General features: G+C 41.6%; 1 protein-coding gene across 1 annotated transcript; it reads left to right on the top strand.

Annotated features, from left to right (window-relative positions):
* The first annotated feature begins 2,215 nt into the window (after window positions 1-2,215).
* Window positions 2,216-9,700, top strand: GKN2 (gastrokine 2). The gene is made up of 6 exons (XM_005575694.4): window positions 2,216-2,259; window positions 4,349-4,402; window positions 4,842-4,979; window positions 7,580-7,690; window positions 8,371-8,527; window positions 9,383-9,700. Exons 1-6 carry the CDS (start codon window positions 2,248-2,250, stop codon window positions 9,463-9,465), a joined length of 555 nt encoding a protein of 184 aa, XP_005575751.2. The 5' UTR covers window positions 2,216-2,247; the 3' UTR covers window positions 9,466-9,700.
* Window positions 9,701-20,993: the final 11,293 nt, after the last annotated feature.

Raw genomic sequence — 20,993 nt, forward strand, 5'->3', positions numbered from 1 at the left:
TGGCTCTTAGTTTCCTTGTAAGAGGTTTAGATGGGACTTGAAACAGCGTTCAATCTGAATAACCCACGGAAGTTTAGAAGTCCACATGCCCACACCCCTTCTCAGACCCACTGCGTCAGGGTATCCAAAGGTGGGCACGGTCAGCACCAGGCCCTTCCAGGTCAGCAATTTCACCCCCTCAGCGGGGAGCTGGGAGTGAAGACAGGAATTGCATTCATAACAACGTTTACAAGCACCACTTCTCATTTTAGTTTTCACTTCTGAGTTGTGGGTAGGCCTGACAATTTCCAAGTCTATCTTTCATTCAGGGAGTATTCTGGAAGCAGAAGCCTCCTTGCTAATGCTCCTGTCTCAGCAAGGCAAGGAGTTACAGTGACCCAGCAACTAATCAGAGAAGCTGTATCATTTTCAGAGTTAAGAGTGTGGACTCTGGAGTTAAACTGGGCTCAGATCCCAATCCCTGCCTTTCAAAGTTGTGTGATCCCAGAGAGTTACTTAACTTCCCTGCACCTTGGTTTTCCTATCTGTAAAATGGAACAGGATAGAAGGTAACTTCTAGGGTTGATTTGAGAATCAGATGAATCAATATATCCAAAGTGTTTGGAAAGTGTTGAAACATATTGAGTGCTCTACAAACGCTAGCAATGATCATTATTAGACTATAGACCCAGAACTCCTGAGGACAGGAAGGGGACATGGTAGAGGATAGCATGTAATACTTTCATTAGCCTAATGTCTACGGGCATTGCTGGTTTGCTTTTCTGAGTCTCTGAAGCCAGATATGAGAGAAAATTTGCAGGTGCATTACAAAACTGTAATCCTTTCTGCAACTGCTATCTCAGAAAGATTTAATAAAACTGTGTGTTTTACATCCACCCCCACTGAACAGCCAGGGTAGAGGGATTCCAGTGAACTAGGTGGCCCTTAACTTGCCCAGATGTCTACTTTTTGAGAGCCCCATTTTTGTTTAAAGCTGCTAGTTAGGAAGTTGTTTCAGCTGCAGAACAAGGCTATTATTTATGTTATCTCTTTGCTTACGGTGGTGATTCTCAATATTTTACATTTTGCATTTCACTGGGTTTTTTGTTTTTGTTTTGAGATGAAATCTTGCTCTGTCACCCAGGCTGGAGTGCAGTGGCATGATCTCGGCTCACTGCAACCTCTGCCTCCCGGGTTCAAGCAATTCTCCTGCTTCCGCCTCCCGAGTAGCTGGGACTATAGGCGGACACCATCACGCCTGGCTAATTTTTTTGTATTTTTAGTAGAGACGGGGTTTCACCATGTGGTCCAGGCTGGTCTCAAACTTCTGACCTCAGGTGATCTGCCCAGCTTGGTCTCCCAAATTGCGGGGATTACAGGCATGAGCCACTGCACCCAGTCACAATTTACTGTTTTTTGTTGTTGTTGTTGTTGTTTGTTTTGTTTTTAAATTTCCCTTCCTGGGTTCATGATTATACCCTGACATGAACTAGCCATTTCTAGTTGTCATGTTAAAAAAATTACACAAATTAAACTTTATTTTCTCCTGTTTTTTTCAATCTGAGAATTTCTCAACATTCTGCAAAATAACTAGACCTCTCTAACGTACAGTTTTGGGCGAAGCTTAATGTAAAAATTTGGTTAACCCTGATAATGGGGGAGAACGCCTTCTGGGTCTTGTTCCTCATGAATTTCTGGAAATTGACACCAAATCTAAAGGGAAGAATGAAGAAAGTCCTAGATCCTAGACTGTTTGTTCTCCAAGCAGACCTCCCCAGCCACTGTCTTGGCACCCAGTCTCATATCCGTTCCCTCTGTGGAAGAATTCAGCCAGCAGAACAGTGGTGAAAAGACATCGAGTTGGAGCCCAACTCAGACCTTAAGGAAGCACCCTTCCTTTAGGAGGAGATGTTAGGAATTTGTCCTTATAGACCTACAAAATGTATGCATAGAACAAGCATCATGCAATATTTTTAAAGGGTGGAAATTAAAATCTCAAGTGCAGCACAGTACAGATAGCAGGGAATATTTACAGAGTGACCAAGTGGTGAATTTTCATGACTGACTAATGAACTTCATTGATATCAGGTATGTGATTGGATCTCAATTCTGATAAAGGAGTTTGCTGGGGTGTGCCAGAGATATAGACATGGTCTTTTCCAAAGTGATCATTTGAAAAAGAGATATCCACATCTTCAAGCCCATATAAAGGATAGAACCTGCATGGGACAGCTTTACTTACTCCAGCACCTTCCTCCCCCAGGCAAAATGAAAATCCTTGTGAGTATTTGTTTCTGCTTCTTGACACTGTTGTAGTGCCTGCTTGCAGACAATGCTCATATCTAATACGCCAGGGATTTTGGGAGTCTTAGACAGATACTGTGCATGCTTCTAAGCTTCTGTGATTGAATTAATGATACCTTTGGCAGAAATAGTGTTGAATAAGTCTGACTTTTTTTGTCCTTTGCCTGTTTTGAGATGTTTACTTAAAAGAAAATACAAAAATACAAAGAAATCTCTAGATAATTTTGATTTGGAGGATGTTTGATAATAATCCTTTATTATGAGCTTCATAGGGAATTTGGGCTATTTAAAACAACTACATTTGCTATCTAAGAGAAAAGTTGTAATTTAAAAATAATATCAGTAGTAGTAATAATAGTACCTCTTATTTCTCAAATGCATACTAAGCCTTAGACTAAGCATTTCATGTGAATAATTTCATCTATTCGTTGCAACAACCCTATGAGCTGAGTAGTATTCTCCCCATTTTACAGAGAAGGAGACTGAGAGTCAGAGGACTGTGATTTTCCCAAGCCCATAAATGTGGGATTTAGAATGTAATTTATCCATCTTAATCCCCACTTGCAGGCACTATCATGGCAAACTTAAGCAGCCAGAGTGTCTTCAATGGCCTCCTGTTATGACTAAATTCTCCCTTGGGACAAAACGTTCCTTCTATGGCCACTCCACTCCTCCATCTGATCCCAGCCTCCATAGTTCCACATTGCAGTGCCCCATGGACAGTGGGCTATGTTCCGACCTAGAATGGATCTCACTCCCCCAGTCTCTGTCCTTTATTCTCATTCAGCTGCTAAGGGGGAAAGCAAAATGTTAAGTACTTCTTTCTAAAGTGTTAAAGATTGTCAGCTTAAAGAGCTCCCTCTCTCAGGGCTGTCTTGATTTTCCAAACTGAGACCTAACCCTGAAGCACAAAATTATTATATAACCATGGTGTATTAACCACAGTGTTGGATGGGAGATCATTTGGGGGCAGAGGACACTCCCCAAGCTCTCTCTAATCATACCATTAAAGTGGTTTAGCCCTTCAACTACTTGTTCAAACCACTATTTTAGACTCATTAAATAGAATATACAGGAGTATCATATGTTGCTAGAGCTGGTCTGTGGTAAGAGAAGATGTATCCCTATGGAAGGTTGAATATCTGCACACAGTTCTCTGTTAGATGCTCTACTCCCAGTCCCCAGAAGAGAAATATTAAGGGTGGGATGGAAAGGGAAGTAGGAAAGTCCCACTGACAGTTCTTAAAAATATCCCCCTTCCCCAAGACTCCTTTCATCAGTAGTTTTCAATGACAGCACAGTCAACTCTGTACTGATGTAGTTTTCAGTGATAGTACAGTTCACTGATGTTCAGAAGAGAGGGCACAAAACCTGGGTTAGCATGTTGGAGCAGACTCCTATAGAACTACAGCAAAATATCAGAACTGCCTCAATGTCGGCTCACGACCTGTGGGCCCAGCACTTGTATGATAGTATCACTAAGGCGTGGGTTGTAGGAGAATATGAGGGTTTTCCTTGATGTCAGCCTCAAAAGTGAATTGTGCTCTCAAGCATTCTATCTTCATAGTTTACCTTAGGAACCTGTTGTGTCTTTATCACCCATGATTCATTTTAAATCTGTATTACCCTCTCAGTCTTAAGGGATTAAAGTTTTTGTTTTTGGTTTTTTGTTTTGTTTTGTTTTGTTTTTTTACAAGAGGACACAATTTGACCACTGTTATCCAAAGCCAGTGTGACTCATACCAGGGTATTTCCATAGTAAAATGAGTCCTTCACTGCTCACCTGCCCCAAGTTTCTCCTATTATCTAGATGGTGATAATGCTAGAAAGAGTTTGGAATTAGGTGGCAAATGTAGAACCATGTGCCTGGCAAATAGAATGAACTCAATAAATGCCTGTCAAATGAGTGAATGTGTGTGCTTCACACTTTGGAAAGGGAGTGCTATCACTGTCTCTAGGTGTACATTTTCTGAGATATCTGTGCCTTTCCTGTCCAGTGTTCTCTCCTGTCCCCACCCTCGATGACTACCCTATAGAGAATGGATGTGGTGGGTCTGTTTTTCAGGTGGCATTTCTGGTGGTGCTGACCATCTTTGGGATGCAATCTCATGGATATGAGGTGAGTTGGTTCCCTATGGGCTTTATCTCTTAGAGATGTTGAGAGAGGAAAAGGAAGGTACAAGAGAGCCTGAAAGACGGCAGAGAGGCCATATACCTTATTTGGGATGGAATCTCAGAAATAACCAATAATGGAAACAATGAGCTTGGCTATTCCTTTCCAACCACAATACCTTCGCAAATGTAAGCCATTGCTTTAAAATTTAGTCAGTCTCATTTCTCCTGTGATATCACTGCTACTCCCATATATAATATAGTAAACTCCAAGGAAAAGCTTTGCATTCTTATGGCATCACAAGCTTTTGGATTGGGACCCCAGTGGAGAGTTTTAGTTTTTAATCCCTTGTTCATAGCAGGCAGAGGCTTAATTTTGTTGAAAGAGTTGCCTTTCAAATGTATAAGATTTATGGAAAAACATTTTGTCTTTCTTTTCAATCTAGGTTTTTAACATCATCAGCCCAAGCAGCAATGGTGACAATGTTCAGGAGACAGTGACAATTGACAATGAAAAAAATACCGCCATTGTCAACATCCATGCAGGATCATGCTCTTCTACCACAATTTTTGACTATAAACATGTAAGCAGCAAATGAATTTTCATATTCTTCAGGACGAGTTTTCTAAAGAGCAGAGAGATCTATCTATCTATCTATCTATCTATCTATCTATCTATCTATCTATCTATCTATCAATCATCTATCTATCTGGCATCATACATACTTGAATTCTTAGATTTAACCTTGTAATTCTTTAAGAATTCCTCACTTTCACTTTTCTCTTTAAATAATCAAGCAATTGGTTAAAAAACAAAACCATTTTGAAGAAAAACATATGACAGGAAACATAGGCATTTGCTTGACCTTTTCAGGTAGAAATTGAAAGAGTGATGCTATTATCCCACTACAGGCTCAGAAAGTGCAGAGAAGAGTAACCAAAGTACAAAGCAAAGCCCGGCATGCAGACACTCAAACACATTTGTTGAGTGAATAAATGAATGAATAGTGCTTCTAACACAGAACATCATGCAGAAAAAGAACACTTGGTCGGGCACAGTGGCTCATGCCTGTAATCACAGCACTTTGGGAGTCTGAGGCAGGAGAATCTCTTGAGCCCAGGAGTTGGAGACTGGCCTGGGCAATATGGCGAGATCTCATCTCTACCAAAAATACAAAAATTAGCTGGGTGTGATAGTGCATGCCTGTGGTCCCACCTACTCGGGAGGCTGAGGTGGGAAGATTGCTGGAGCCCAGGAAGTTAAGACTGCAGTGAGCTGAGATTGCACCACTGCACTCCAGCCTGGGTGACAGAACGAGATCCTGTCTCAAAAATAAATAAATAAATAAATAAATAAATAAATAAATAAATAAATAAAAAGATAGTAAAAAGAACAATCAAAAAGCAATCACAACATAGCAGAAATCCAGAGCAACTGTACACATTTAATTATATACATAGGCTAGGCAATAAATCGTACTTTTTCTGTAAGAAAGAAAGTTTGCTAACTAAAAGCACTAAACTATTTTCAAGTGTTAGATACTGGCATTAACAATAAGTCACAGAAACCTGCTCTGAAAACTTACCCTTCGTCATTTATTTATTCATTTGTTTTCCATTTGTTCCACCAACCAATTGTGAACCTGCTTCTACCCAGGTTCCGAGATACTCACTATGGATATAAGTAGGTTCCAGCTCATCTCACTAGACTTTTGAACACGCTCTCTGTCCCTTTTCTTCTAGAAATGTCTTCACATTCCTCTTTTCCATTGGTGTTGGAAGTTCAATGGCACATTTGAAAGTACAGAGTCATTAGAAGATGTGGTTTAAAAGGAAGTGGCACTGAAATTGTTTTTAAGCAACTGTCATGGAAATCCCAAAGCTGTCTTTAAAAAAAATAGAGTAGTGAGGACTTGCTTTAAGCTTCTTCCATTATCACCAGGCTCAGCCTCTATCTATTTTTGAATTTTAGGAACCGACAATTTGTGAGAATTGAAAAATAGGAACCAGAAAGATTTCTATTAGATATAGCTTTCTAGGGTATATCATTATTTGGAACTCTCTAGAGACAATTTTCACTCCAGGTGAAGACTCAGTGGCCTTAGGTCCCTTCTGGCCCCAGGGTCTTCACCCTCCATTGCTCTTTCAATCCCACCTTATTCCAACCCATCTCTATCCAGCCAGCTTGGGTTTGAGGTGGAGAAGGGATGAAGAAAACTGGACAGGAAGAAAAGATGGTAAATGAGGAGAGGATAGATGAGACATGTGTGGGGGGGTGCATGAGTGTGGGTGTGGGTATGCTTATGAGAGTTTCTAAAGCGGCACTGTCTAATAGAACTTTCTGCAGTGCTGGAAGTGTTCTAGATTTGTGTTTCCAATAGGGAAGCCACCAGCCCTTGTGGTTATTGACTACTCAAAATGTGTAACGGAAGAAGTTCATTTTAAATTTTATCTAATTTGAATTTAAATTTAGATAGTGGTATACAGCTAAAAACTATCATATTGGACAGCACAGTTCTAAAGAATATTCTATTTATCCCAAATTGGGGAGGAGGCAGAATAAAATTAATGGAAAGAGGCCAGATGCAGTAGCTTACGCCTGTAATCTCAGCACTTTGGGAGCCCAAGGTGGGTGGATCACTTGAGATCAGGAGTTCGAGACCAGCCTGGCTAACATGGTGAAACTCCATCTCTACTAAACACACAAAATTAGCTGGGTGTGGTGGTGCACACCTGTAGTCCCAGCTACTCTGGAGGCTGAGGCAGGAGAGTCGCTTGAACCAGGGAGGTGGAGGCTTCAGTGAACTGAGATTGCACCACTGCACTCCAGCCTGGGCAACAGAGTGAGAGTCAGTCTCAAATAATAATAATAATAATAAAATAATGGAAAGAGACAGAGAAGTGCTTCTTCTCAATCTTTCAAACCTCAAACTGCAGACTCTGGTTCCATAACATGAAAAGCAGAATACAGTCATGGGTTTGCAAAAATTTCAAAGGGGTAGAAATGACAAGAAGAAAAACGAAAATGTTATGTAAAATAAGTCAAGTGGATAAAGTTGATTGCAGGTTGGAAAGCAATCCCATCATATATTCAAGTCTTTCTTCCAAGGTTCAGACATCATCTTCACCAAGTTCAGATTCAGGGAACTGGGGAGGATCAGTAACTGTACTCTTGGTGCCTCAGGGCTACATTGCATCCAGGGTGCTCTCCCGAGGAGCCTGCTTTATCCTGAAGATGGACCTTCAGAACACCCCTCCTCTGAACAATCTTCAACGATACAGCTATGAGAAACAGGTAACTCTGGGGCACTCTTGAGTATTCTCTATTCTTAAGCCAGGCAATACTGGTATTTATGGAGAAATGAAGAGAGTGAGGGAGAAGATCATACTATCATGCCTTACCATAAATATGATACTCAACTTATTAAAGTTATTAAAGTGTTTTAACTTTTATTTTATTATTTTTTAAGAGCAGGAGCAAATCTCAGCTTGATTTCCACTACATAGTCCTAAATACAAGAACTTATAATAAATTCCAGTGACATAGCAAGGACTGATCAGCTTATCTTCTCAGAGCAGGGCTATGAGAAATGATGATTGGAAGAATAATAAGAGGAGTTCTAATATTCAATGACACAAAGATGCAAAGAAATAATACAGTATAGTGAACATATACAAACACTGCACTTCAGCTAGAGACCCAAGGTTTAAGTCTCCCTCCACAACTTCTTATAGGTGCCACCTTTGACATGGGACTTACCTTCTTTGGGCTTCATTGCCACCAGAGGTAAAATAACACTGGTAATTACTAATGAGGCTACTTCACTGACAGAGTGCTCAAAAAGAGATGACGCCTTGAGATCCCTAACTTCTTTCTGTTTAATAATCTGAAACAGAAAAATCATCACAATTTAGAATAAGGTACACCAATTTTGGTCAATTTATTTTATGTTGTTTTCTGTTATACCGATCTAGGCTCTGGACAACATATTCTCCAACAAATATACCTGGGTCAAGTACAACCCTCTGGAGTCTCTGATCAAAGACATTGATTGGTTCCTGCTTGGGTCACCCATTGAGAAACTCTGCAAACATATCCCCTTGTATAAAGGGGAAGTGGTTGAAAACACACGTGAGTACCAATAAATCATTCATTCACCAAATATTTTCTGAAAGCTACTATGTGCCAGGTGCTCTGCTGAGTTCCATGTGAAATGCAAATAAATGGAAACAGTACTCAGTTCAGTTTGTTTTGGGAATTCATTACATGCCATGTGTGTAAATTGTGCTAAATGTTAGGAATACAGAAATGAATTAAACTGTCTCCAAGGAACATATAATCTAGTGAAGAAGCTGACAAGTGAAAAGAGAGGATGGAATAAAGGATTCCTGGGTGCCAATGAAAAACTACTCAATTCTTGTTTACTTTCATATGTAAGAATTTCAAGTAGTAAAAAGTCTTCTGGGCCCTTAGAATAGCATCTTTTGGAAGATAATAAGAAGGAAGTCACTAAGAAATGCTCTCAGCATCTAGAATAGAATTGGTGCAGGAAAGAGGAGGCAAAGTGAACTTACAGACAGGGAGTAAAAACCCTGATTCATCTGGGTAACATATGCCACTGCAGATATTACTGTCATTTTTATACAAAGTTTCTAAACATGGCAGAGCAGCCAGAGTGAAAGAGGTCGGGCCAGCTGATGATGAACACAACAAAGGAAATTTCTCAGAGTAGTGGAAGGTAGATAAAGAAGAGTTCATGTTTATTATACATCTACTGCCCAGAAAAAAATTTTAAGTGCTCATTCATAAAGCAAATAAAGGCACACAGGTATGCCATTGATACAGAATGGCATAATATCACTGGGATTGAGCCAACCAGCACTTCCAAAAGTTGTCGGTTTTATTTAAGCAAATATGTTATTATTCTAATAATTCCAATAATATATTTTTTAATGCTCTTTCTTTGAAAAATTTCCCCTTTTCCAGATAATGTCGGTGCTGGAGACTGTGCAAAGGCTGGGTTCCTGGGCATCTTGGGAATTTCAATCTGCGCAGACACTCATGTTTAGGATGATCAGCCCTCTTGTTTTATCTTTTCAAAGAAATACATACTTGGTTTACACTCAAAAGTCAAATTAAATTCTTTCCCAATGCCCCAACTAATTTTGAGATTCAGTCAGAAAACATAAATGCTGTATTTACAGATTTTTTTGGTGTTTGTTGCTTTTTGAAAGCAGCAAAGGGAATACAAGCAATGTGTATGTCACTATACAGAAGAAATAAAATTGCCAGAATTTTAAATAAGGTGCATAATGTGTGAAAATTCCCAGATAACACCACTGGGTCACATGCGGACTAGTCAGCTGGGGTCGAACTTCCATTTCTGCATCTGCCGTCTGGACCAGCTTCCCATCTAACCATCCAAATATATGGGGGCAACTGGGTAGAGCAGAGGCTCACATAGTGGTGGCATTGACCTGGCCAGGGGAGGGACATGGCATACCCTTATCAAACAACTTGAATGCTCAGGTGAAGGCTTTTAGGGCCATTCATATGATTTAAAATGTCTTTTAACTCACCAAAGCAGTAGACTCAACCTGAATAAACATTATTATAATATGTGTTGTCCTGGAGTGAGAAAGGAGAAAGGGAGAGAGGAAGGAGCACCTAACACCCAGGAAAAGATGCACCATACTGAAGATCGTAACGGGAGTGAAAACGTAACTAGAAAAGCCAAGTCAATATATAGCAGAAAAGCAACTTCCGATGTTTCAAATAAATTGCACATTGTGTACAAATTTCAGATCGTGAAACTGGGTCACACATGAACGGTCGGCTGAATGCAAATTCAGAGCAAAGAGGAATTACTTTAACAACAATTTATTCTCTTGCGGCAGACCTCTGGGATTCTAGCTGCAGAGACCCCCGGCCTTTGCGTTTGAGCTGACATGGGACTCTCACTAGAGATTAGATGGAGAAAGGGCTTCAGCAGGCACGGAGCTGGAGACTTTGTCTGTGAGACAGCTCTGCGGGAGCACTCATCCCCCAGGGCTCCTTGTCTCCCTCTGAGAGGCTCTGGCCCCATATAACCACCAGAATGGGAGAAGAAGGGCTTCCCCGTGGGATTAGGGCATATCCGTCCCGCAGGCCCACCTGCCTGCCAGTCCCTCCCAGGATTCCTGCCCGGCCACTCCACAGGAGTGTGTACACAGTGCAGCCTCAGCTGCTCATCCCGGGTGCTTTGCTCCACTTGAGTGCATTCCGGCAGCCTGGGAGCTGTTTGGATCCCCCCAGTGCACACAGATCCCAGGGTCCAAGGGAGGGAGCTGTGAGCAGGTCCGTCCTTTCCAGGGCTACGGTCTATGGCTCCGATGTGCGGAGTGCGGAACTGGGCCCGGTGCTTCATCAGAAGAGGAACCCAAACTCTCAGAAAACTCTCAGAGAGGGGTGAGCCGCACAGGTTCGTGGGCTGGTGTGGAACCTAGGCGTGCCTCCCTCTGCAGAGCTGGTCCCGTAAGGGTGGGGCCTGTCTCCCTGCTGGACCTCTGCTTGAAGGAGCCCCACGACCTGGAACACCTAACAACAACAAAAAGTCGCGGCCACAGTGCCAGTGATCAGGGGTCCTTCCCCCCAAAACCCAGGAGGGGACCTGGTGAGGGGTTACCCCTCTCATCCTTGCACCACAGAGCACGGCCTCAGAGGCCCGGATACACAAACGAGCCAGGTGGCAGAATGAGAGCCCAGCTACCGCCCATTGCTCTTAGGCGCCGTCTACTGGATTTCAGCCCAAACTACAACACGAAAAACTGCTAATTTTCCTTCCTGCCAGGCTGAGGACTAGAATTCAACAGACTGTTTAGAGCCGTAGCCCTCTGAAAACTTCCAGAAATGAAGCCACTGACTATATTCAGTTTACACCAAAGTTAAAGGAATACCAACCCTCCCAGATGAGGAAGAATCAGTGCAAGAACTGTAGCAATTAAAACCAGAGTGTCCCCTTACTTCCAAATGAGCGCACTAGCTCCGCAGCAATTGTTCTTAACCAATCTGAAATGACGGGCATGGAATTCAGAATCTGAATAGCAATGAAGCTTATAAATATCCAGGAGAAAACTGAAATCCAATCCAAGGAAACCAAGCAATCCAGTGAAATGGTTTAAGAGCTGAAAGATGAAATAGCAATTTTACAAAAGACCCAACCTGAGCTTGTTGAGTTGAAAAAAGAATTTCATAATACAATCAGAAGTATTAACAGCAGAATAGACCAAGCTGAGGAAAGAATCACAGAGCTCGAAGCCTGGTTCTTTGAATCAACTTAGACAAAAATAAAGAAAAAGAGCTTTAAGAAATGAACACAATCTCCCAGAAATAAGCGATTATGTAAAGAGACCAAATTCATGACTCATTATCATCCCTGAGAGAGAAGGAGAGAGAATAAGCAACTTAGAAAATATATTTGAGGACATAGCCCACAAAAATTTTCCTAATCTCTCTAGAGAGGTTGACATGTAAATTCAAGAAATACAGAAGACCTTGGTCAGATAATATACAAGATGACCATCCCCAAGGCACATAGTCATCAGATTCACCATGGTCAATGCAAAAGAAAAAAGTCTTAAAGACAGCTAGGGAGAAGGGTCAAGTCACATGCAGAAGGACTCTCATTAGGCTGGCAGTGGACGTCTCAGCAGAAACCTGACAAGCCAGAAGACATGCAGGTGTTGGGTGGGGGGGTTGTCTATTTTTGTCATCCTTAAAGAAATTCCAACCAAGAATCTCATACACTGCCAAACTAAGCTTCATAAGTGAAGGAGAAATAAAACCCTTCTCAGACAAGCAAATGCTGAAGGAATTAGTTTCAACTAGACCAGCCTAACAAGAGGTCCTAAGGGAGTGCTGAATATGGACTCAAAAGAATAACACCTGCCACCACAAATACTCACTTAAGCACATAGCCCACAAACACTATAGGCAATTACACAGTAAGTCTACATAACAACACAATGACAGGTTCAAAATCTCACACATCAATACTAACCCCAAGTGTAAAGGGGCTAAATGCCCCACTTAAAAGTCACAGAGTGTCAAGCTTGATAAAAAGACAAGACCCAACCATCCACTATTTTCAAGAGCTCTATGTTACATGTAATGACACCCACAGACTCAAAGTAAAGAGTTGGGGAAAGATTTATCATGCAAATAGAAAACAAAAAAGAGCAGGATTCACTAGTTTTATATCAGATAAAACAGACTTTAAACTCTTAATAATTAAGAAGGACAAAGAAGGGTATTGCCTGGACCACAGAAGGCTTATTGGAAAAAAGGAAGGGTATTACATAATGACAAAGGGTACAATCCAACAAAAAGTTTTAACTATTCTAAATATATACACACCCAACATTGGAGCACCCAATTTATAAAACAAGTTCTTCTTGATCTACAAGAAGACTTAGACAGTCACACAACAATAGTGGGAGACTTTCACATCCTACTTACAGATCATTGAGACAGAAAACTAACAAAGGAACTTTGGACTTAAACTTGATACTTGACCAATTGGACCTAATAGATATCCACAGAAAACTTTACCCAACAAAGACAGAATATACATTCTTCTTATTTGCACATGGAACACATTCCAAGATCAACCACATGCTAGGTAGGCAAGAAAGTCTCAATAAATTCAAAAAAATTGAAATCATACGAACCTTAATATCAGACCACAGTGCAATTAAAAAGAAATCGATATCAAGAAGATCTTTCAAAACTACATAAATACGTGAAAATTAAACAACTTGCTCCTGAATAACTCTTGCATGAACATCAAAATTCAGGAGGAAATAAACAATTCTTTGAAATTACTAAAAATGGAGATATACCTTACCAAAATCTCTGGGGTACAGCTAAAGCATTGTTAAGAGGAAAGTTTATAGCACTAAATGCCTTAATAAAGAAGTTAGAAAGATCTCAAATTAGCAATCTAACCTTGCACCTAAAAGAACTAGACAGAAAAGAACAAACCAACCCCAAAGCTAGTAGAAGAAAAGAAGTCACTAAAGTTAGAGAAGAATGGAATGAAATTGAGATGCAAAATCCATACAAAAGATCAAATGAAACCAATAGTTGTTTCTTTGAAAGAATAAATACAATTCATAGACCCACCTAGCTAGATGAATAAAAAAGAAAGAAGATCCAAATAAACACAATCAGAAATGACAAAGGTGGTGTTACAATTGATCCACAGAAATACTTATCCTCAGATACTACTATGAACATACACAAATTAGAAAATATAGAGGAAATGGATAAATTCCTGAAAACACAGAATCTCCCAAGATTGAATAGATGTGAAAATCCTTAACAAAATATTAACAAGCCAAATCCAGCAGCACCTCAAAAAGTTAATGTATCATGATCAAGTAGGCTTCATTCCAGGAATGCAAGCCTGGCTCAACATAGGCAAATCAATACATATGATTCACCACATAAACAGAATTGAAAGCAAAACCTACATAGTCATCTCAATAGAGGCAGAAAAAGCTATCGATAAAAATTCAACATCTATAAAGGGACCATACCTCAAAATAATAAGAACCATCTATGACAAATCCATATCCAGCATCATACTGAATGGGCAAAAGCTTGAGCCATTCCTCTTAAGAACAGGAACAAGGCAAGGATACCTACTCTCACCACTCCTATTCAAGGTAGTACTCTAAGTACTAGTCAGAGAAATTAGGCAAGAGAAAGAAATAAAAGGCATCCAAATAGGAAAAGAAGTCAAACTATCTCTCTTTGCTGATGATACATTTGTATACCAAGAAAATCCTAAAGACTCTGTCAAAAGACTCCTAAAACTGATGAATAATTTCAGTAAAGTTTCAGGACACAAAATAAATGTACAAAAATTAGTAGCATTTCTATACACCAACAGTGTCCAGGCTGAGAGTAAAATCAAGAACACAAACTCTCTTAAATAGCCACAAACAAAATGATATATCTAGGAATACAGTTTTCACTAAGGAGGAGAAAGATCTGTACAAGGCTTAAAGAAATCATAGGTGACACAAAAAAATGGAAAAAAAATCCATGACCATGGATTAGAAAAATTAATATTGTTAAAATGGCCATACTGCCCAAAGCAATATACAGATTCATTGCTACTCTTATAAAACTGCCAATGTCATTCTTCATAGAATTAGAAAAAAACTATTCTAAAATTCATATGGAACAAAAAAGAGCCCAAACAGCCAAAGCAATCCTAAAGCAAACAAAACAAAACAAAACAAATGAACAAACAAAAAACAAAGCTGAAGACATCACACTACCAGACTTCAAGCTATACTACAAAGCTACAGTAACCAAAACAGCATGGTACTGGTACAAAAACAGACACATAGACCAATGGAACAGGTTACAGAACCCAGAAATTAAGTCACACACCTACAACCATCTGATCTCCAACAAGCTGACAAAAATAAGCAATGGGGTAAGGATTCCCTACTCAATAAATGGTGCTGGGATAACAGGCTAGGCATATGCAGAAGACTGAAGCTGGACCCCTACCTCTCACCATATACAAAAATTAACTCAAAATGGATCAAAGACCTCAAAGACCTCAAACTATAAAAATCCTAGAAGACAACCTAGGAAATACAACATTAACCTCGGCAACATTAGCCTTGGCAGAGAAGTGGGATCTAATTAAAGAGCCCCTGTACAGCAAATAAAACTATTAACACAGTAAACAGACAACCTACAGAATAAGAGAAAACATTCTCAAACCATGGATCTGATGAAGGCAAAATATCTGTCCAGAATCTTTAGGGATCTTAAACAAATCAACAAGTGACAAACAAATAACACCATTAAAAACAGGCAAAGGAGATCAACTGATACTTCTTAAAAGAAGACATTCAAGTGACCAACAAACATATGAAAAATTAGCATCACTAATAATCAGAGAAACACCAATAAAACCACTAAGAGATACTATCTCACACCAGTCAGAATGGCTATTATCAAAAAGTAAAAAAATCCACAGATGTTGGTGAGGCTGTGGAGAAAGAGGAACACTTATACACTGTTGGCAGGAATGCAATTTAGTTCAGCCACTGGAAATCAGTCTGGAGATTTCTCAAAGAACTTAAAAAACAGATACCATTTGACCCGGCAATTTCATTACTGAGTATATACTCAGTGGAAAATAAATCATTCTACCAAAAAGACACATGCACTCATATGTTCATTGCTGCACTGTATACAATAATAAAGACATGAAATCAACCCAGGTGCCCATCAATGGTAGATTAGATAAAGAAAACATAGTACATATATACCGCAGAATACTACACAGACATGAAAAAGAATGAAATAATGTCCTTTGCAGCAGCATGGATGAAGTTGGAGGCCATAATCCTAAGCAAATTTATGCAGGAAGAGAAAACCAAATACTACGTGTTCTCACTTATAAGGGGGAGTTAAACATTGAGTACACGTGGACACAAACATGGGAACAATAGACCCTATAGACTATTAGAGGAAGGAGGGGGAGAAGAAGGTTCAGGTTGTAAAATTAACTATCTGGTACCATGCTCACTACCTGGGTGATGGGATGTGTATACTAAACATCAACATCACACAATATTCCCATGTAAGACGCGGTGCCTCAAGCCTGTAATCCCAGCACTTTGGGAGGCCAAGACGGGCGGATCACGAGGTCAGGAGATCGAGACCATCCTGGCTAACACGGTGAAACCCCGTCTTTACTAAAAAATACAAAAAACTAGCCAGGTGAGGTGGCGGGCGCCTGTAGTCCCAGCTACTCAGGAGGGTGAGGCAGGAGAATGGCGTGAACCTGGAAGGCGGAGTTTGCAGTGAGCTGAGATCCGGCCACTGCACTCCAGCCTGGGCGACAGAGCGAGACTCCATCTCAAAAAAGAAAAGAAAAAAAAGAAACCTGAACATGTACTCCCTGCATATAAAATAAATGCTGATTTTTTTTTTTTTTTTTTTTTTTTTGAGACGGAGTCTCGCTCTGTCGCTCAGGCTGGAGTGCAGTGGCCGGATCTCAGCTCACTGCAAGCTCCGACTCCCGGGTTCATGCCATTCTCCTCCCTCGGCCTCCCGAGTAGCTGGGACTACAGGCGCCCGCCACCACGTCCGGCTAATATTTTGTATTTTTTAGTAGAGACGGGGTTTCACCATGTTAGCCAGGGTGGTCTTGATCTCCTGACCTCGTGATCCGCCCATCTCGGCCTCCCAAAGTGCTGGGATTACAGGCTTAAGCCACCGCGCCCGGCCATAAATGCTTATTTTTAAAAATGCAACAAGAAGTAGGTTTTTCCAATTCTCCTTATCGTCACTGTGGAAACTCAAATACAGTTGAAAACTAGCCACAAAAGTTTTGGAGTTCCTCTGATTGTCTTGTAAAAGGAGTTTAATAACATTAAAAAATAATAATTTCTATGTGCCATTTACTATTTTTATTTCTAAAACTGTACATCTACTTCTTAATGGTCATCAATGAATACATTTTGAGCACTTTCCATGTACTCAGCACTGGGACAGGTATGCTGGGGCAAGAGGCCCAAGGCAAAGCTACCATAGCTGCCAAAGTTATTTTCTTGTTGGGGAAATAAGCATTTGTATGAAAACATTTGATAACAACAGTAAAGAATGCATAATAAAGTGCCAAATGAATGGAAGAGTGTCTGAGCTGGGGCTTTGGTGTTTGCAAGTGATGCAAACCAAACCAAATTTGCTGAGGCCAAGGGGGAATTTACTGTCTCATAGAACTAACCATGGAAGAAAAGAGATATTCTGGTCTTGAGTAGCAGAACTAGATGCCTGAAGGTGACCACACACTCTCTTTCTGTGTCCCAACTCTCCTCTCTACATTCAACCTCAGTATCTTACACTGGGTTTCTCCATGAGGATAGAGCCAATACCACTGTCAACTACACTATAGTCAACCGCTATTGGTCCTCATCTTCCCACCTTGATCATCAGAGAGAAAAGGACTGCTTTTAGTTCTAATTTCAAATTACTTTTAATTTTAAAATCTTTGTATATGATCTTGATTGGCTCATGTGGGGCACAATCCTGTGGCCAGCATTAGGGGTAGGAAGGTGGGGTATAGGAAGGGGTGTTATGACTGGTAACTTCCTTTGGAATCTACTGCTTAGAGATGTGTTATCCTCATTAATTTTTTGTAGCATTGCTCCTATTTTTAGCATTTGTTCCCTAACTCTCCTCTTTGCTGTTGTCATGCTGAATACATGTTAGGAGCAGTCAGTGGAGCATAACAGGCACTCCCTAAAAGGAATGTGTCTAAATGGAAGCTACAATGAAGCTGGGGCTTTGGTTATATTTTTTCCATAATTAGCCCCCTCTTAAAGGCCGAAAAAAGTAGATATCGACTCGTTAACTTACTGGATGCTCAAGCCAGAGACCCTCTCTGGGCCATCAGGGAGAAGGAGCAAACCTAGACCGAACACCACAAAGCACCCAGGATGTTGGAAGAGTTGGTCACACTACAAAAGCTGGCTTGAGCTGAGTTATGCCTCCCTGCCCAGAGTCTAGTGGGTTCTGGCAGTGCTCTCTCCTCCTAGTGGCCCAGCTGAGAACTGATGGTACCCTCCAATGCACAGTCAGCCTGGAATGGCCCTGTGGATCCACAATGGGGACCTAGAGGCATGTTAGTTCGGTAGGGAAAAGGCAGAGGTCTAGGTCATCTGTGCCCTGACTAGTTTATTTTCAAGCCAGCTGAGCAATCTAGCTTTCTATGGGATGGAAGAGCAGGTATCCAGCGTTGGAAACCCATGGAGAATGAGGGAGAAGGAAAGAGAGGAGGACCTTTCAGTTGCGGAAGGCTCTTCGGAGCATCCTTTGTGGAAGGGGATTAATTCTGGTTGGGCCATAGTCCCAGCCCTGTAGCAAAACCTCCTCAGGGCTTCGCCTCTCTCCAAACCCCTCCCAGTGGGGCTGATGCTTTGAGCTTACTCCTTACACAGTATTAACCATGCCACACTCATAGGCATTGTCATCTTGGTTTCCCCAACCCCCTTTCTCCTGTGACAGGTCCTTTGCTGGTAGTGGACAGGTAAAATCCTTACTCCAGCCTACTTCGTCTCTGTTCCTCATTCCCCAAAGGGTAGTGACCTTTAGAAAGTGACCCATCCCACGGTACATGGTCTCTTCTTGCCCACACTAGGACTCAAGTACAAATTAGTCTTTCCCTTTTTATGAATCACTTAAAAAGTGGCACTACCACTTTCCACAGGAGATATTGCCACTTTTTAAATGAGTTTTAAAAACAAGAAGGCTAATTTCTTCCCTGCTGCTCCCCTACCCACATCTTGTAGATAGCACCACCCAGGGTGCAGGCTGGGGCAGGGTGTGGTGGGAAGGGAAGCAGTTGTGTCCCAGTTCCAGAGAAAGGCTTGCAGACTGCCTTTGGCAGGATTTTTCTGTAATTAGCCATCTCCTGGGCAGAATGAAGGGAATTTCCCAGCCTGTTTCCTGCCTGCGCAGGCTCCTCAAATCCAGGGATGAACTATTAATACTTTCTGCAGGGCCAGCCCTCCTTATGATTTTATCATGGTGCCAATTCTAGGACCTCGAGGGTTACAGGGAAGCAGGCTTCCAGTGGGGTGCGGCCGGGGGGAGGTAGACTGCTTCTCTTCTACAGTTGGAGAAGATTCCAGAAGGAAAATACTGTCTGGCTTCACTGTTCTCTCTGAGTTGTTTCCTTGGTTCTCTCCCCAGCTCCATGTTGTTTCAGTCTCCTGGATCCCAATACCCCTCCAGGCCTTCCATGTGGGCCCCTAGACCACACCACCCACCTTCACACTCCCATTCCACAAATGAGCCCAGTGGCCAGCTCGTTGATACTTCCTTAATTCTCAGCCAGAGGTAGCCCTCGGATGGCCCAGCAGGTCTCGCTGCTTCAGATGTGGCCTTGTGGGCATTCCCTGGTACTATTTTCTCCCAAGTGCAGGAGGGGTCATGTAAGCTCCCAAGTGCAGGAGGTCCTGGTACACCTGTGTGCTTGGCAACATCCAGCATTGTGTTTGCTCCTTCATCTAGGTGCTCTGTTGTTCCCATTTCCCCTCATAGGACACCAAGCCTTCAGCAAACGGAGACAGCAAACACAATGCTGCCTGTCTGACCACGGAATCTACCAGTTCAGATCCCACTAGTGATAGCCCAGACTTCAACTTGCTTTTCAGAGTATTAGATCCCTAATCCCTTAATGCCCAGGGATTTAAAGTTTGGAGTAATCCCAACCCAGTCAAACAGTAGGGGTGCTGGTGGGGAGTGTCTGCTGGCTGTTCATGAACCTCTGGTGTCCTGAGTCTCTCTCCACTGGACATGGCAGCGTCTCTAAGTTACAGACGGCGATGTGCTGCCCTGCATGTTTGAACCACTTCTGACATCTGCTAGGCATCCTGTTCCATGTGCCTGTCCCTTCTTCGAGGTCAGTGAGTCACAATAGCCAGTGCTTATTCACAGCAATAATACCTAGGGAGTGCCTACGAAGCCCTTTGGTCCTGGTCCCTCGCTCCATATGGATCTCCTGGGAAGGCAACAGCTGAGTGGGTTGGTTCATGAGAAACTGCGTTTATGAAGCTCTGGACTGTGTAGGCATCATCCTGGGGTGAAGACAAGTGAGAAGCCCAGCCCTGAGAGGAGCTATGGCAGGGAGAGTGCCTTCCACCTTGAGGCCACCCCAGACCTGGAGGAGCTGCAGGCCCTGGCTCTGCAAAAAGACCTTTGAGGTGGGTGAGACTGTCTCCCAAATGGGCAGCTCTTGAAAAGGACACATGACCAGTGTGTGTGTCTATTGCCTGCTCTGTGTCTCCACTGGTCCCTCTGTCTTCCTTTTCTTATTTGTGCCCATAAAATATACTGATGTTTTTTTTTGTGTGTGTGTGTGTGTGTGTGTGTGTGTGTGTGTGTGTGTGTGTGTTTTAAAAGCTGGCCTGAAGGAGCAGCCTGGCCCAGGATATGAGTGTGCCAATGGAGCTTTTGCAGGAAGCTGGGTGAGGCATGTAGATGAGGTTCTTATTTTTATTATTTCCCATACAATTGTGTTTCTCACAGTAAATGACATGCCACATGTCATGCAAACTCCTTTGCTCGTCTGAGATAGAATTAAATAGGATTTGTTCATTCAGAGCTCCCAGGATTAGAACACATGGACCCAAACAAATACTTTATTATACAAATATCTGTTTGGATAACTGACTGAATGAATGAATTCAAGCACTTGTTAACTCAAATATAATAAACATAAATTGGTGAATTAATAAAATATTGAGACTTCTAGCTTCTAATAATGATGAAGTAGCTGATATCAGACTAACCTTCCTGCCATAACAATTATAAACCTGGAAAAAAATATAAACAGTAGCCATTTGAAGACAATAAAGTTACCCCAAACAGGCAGAAACTAAAGAGGATATGACCTTTAAAAGAAATGCTTATTCATCTGTTGCTGGTAACAGTTGTCTAATATTCTGTGGCAAAACCAGTCCATTGATTACCCAATCCCTATTCCCCACCTCCCTCTCTCCTTCTAACACGGCTCCAA

This window comes from Macaca fascicularis, chromosome 13, assembly GCF_037993035.2.
Source record: "Macaca fascicularis isolate 582-1 chromosome 13, T2T-MFA8v1.1".
NCBI lineage: Eukaryota > Metazoa > Chordata > Mammalia > Primates > Cercopithecidae > Macaca > Macaca fascicularis.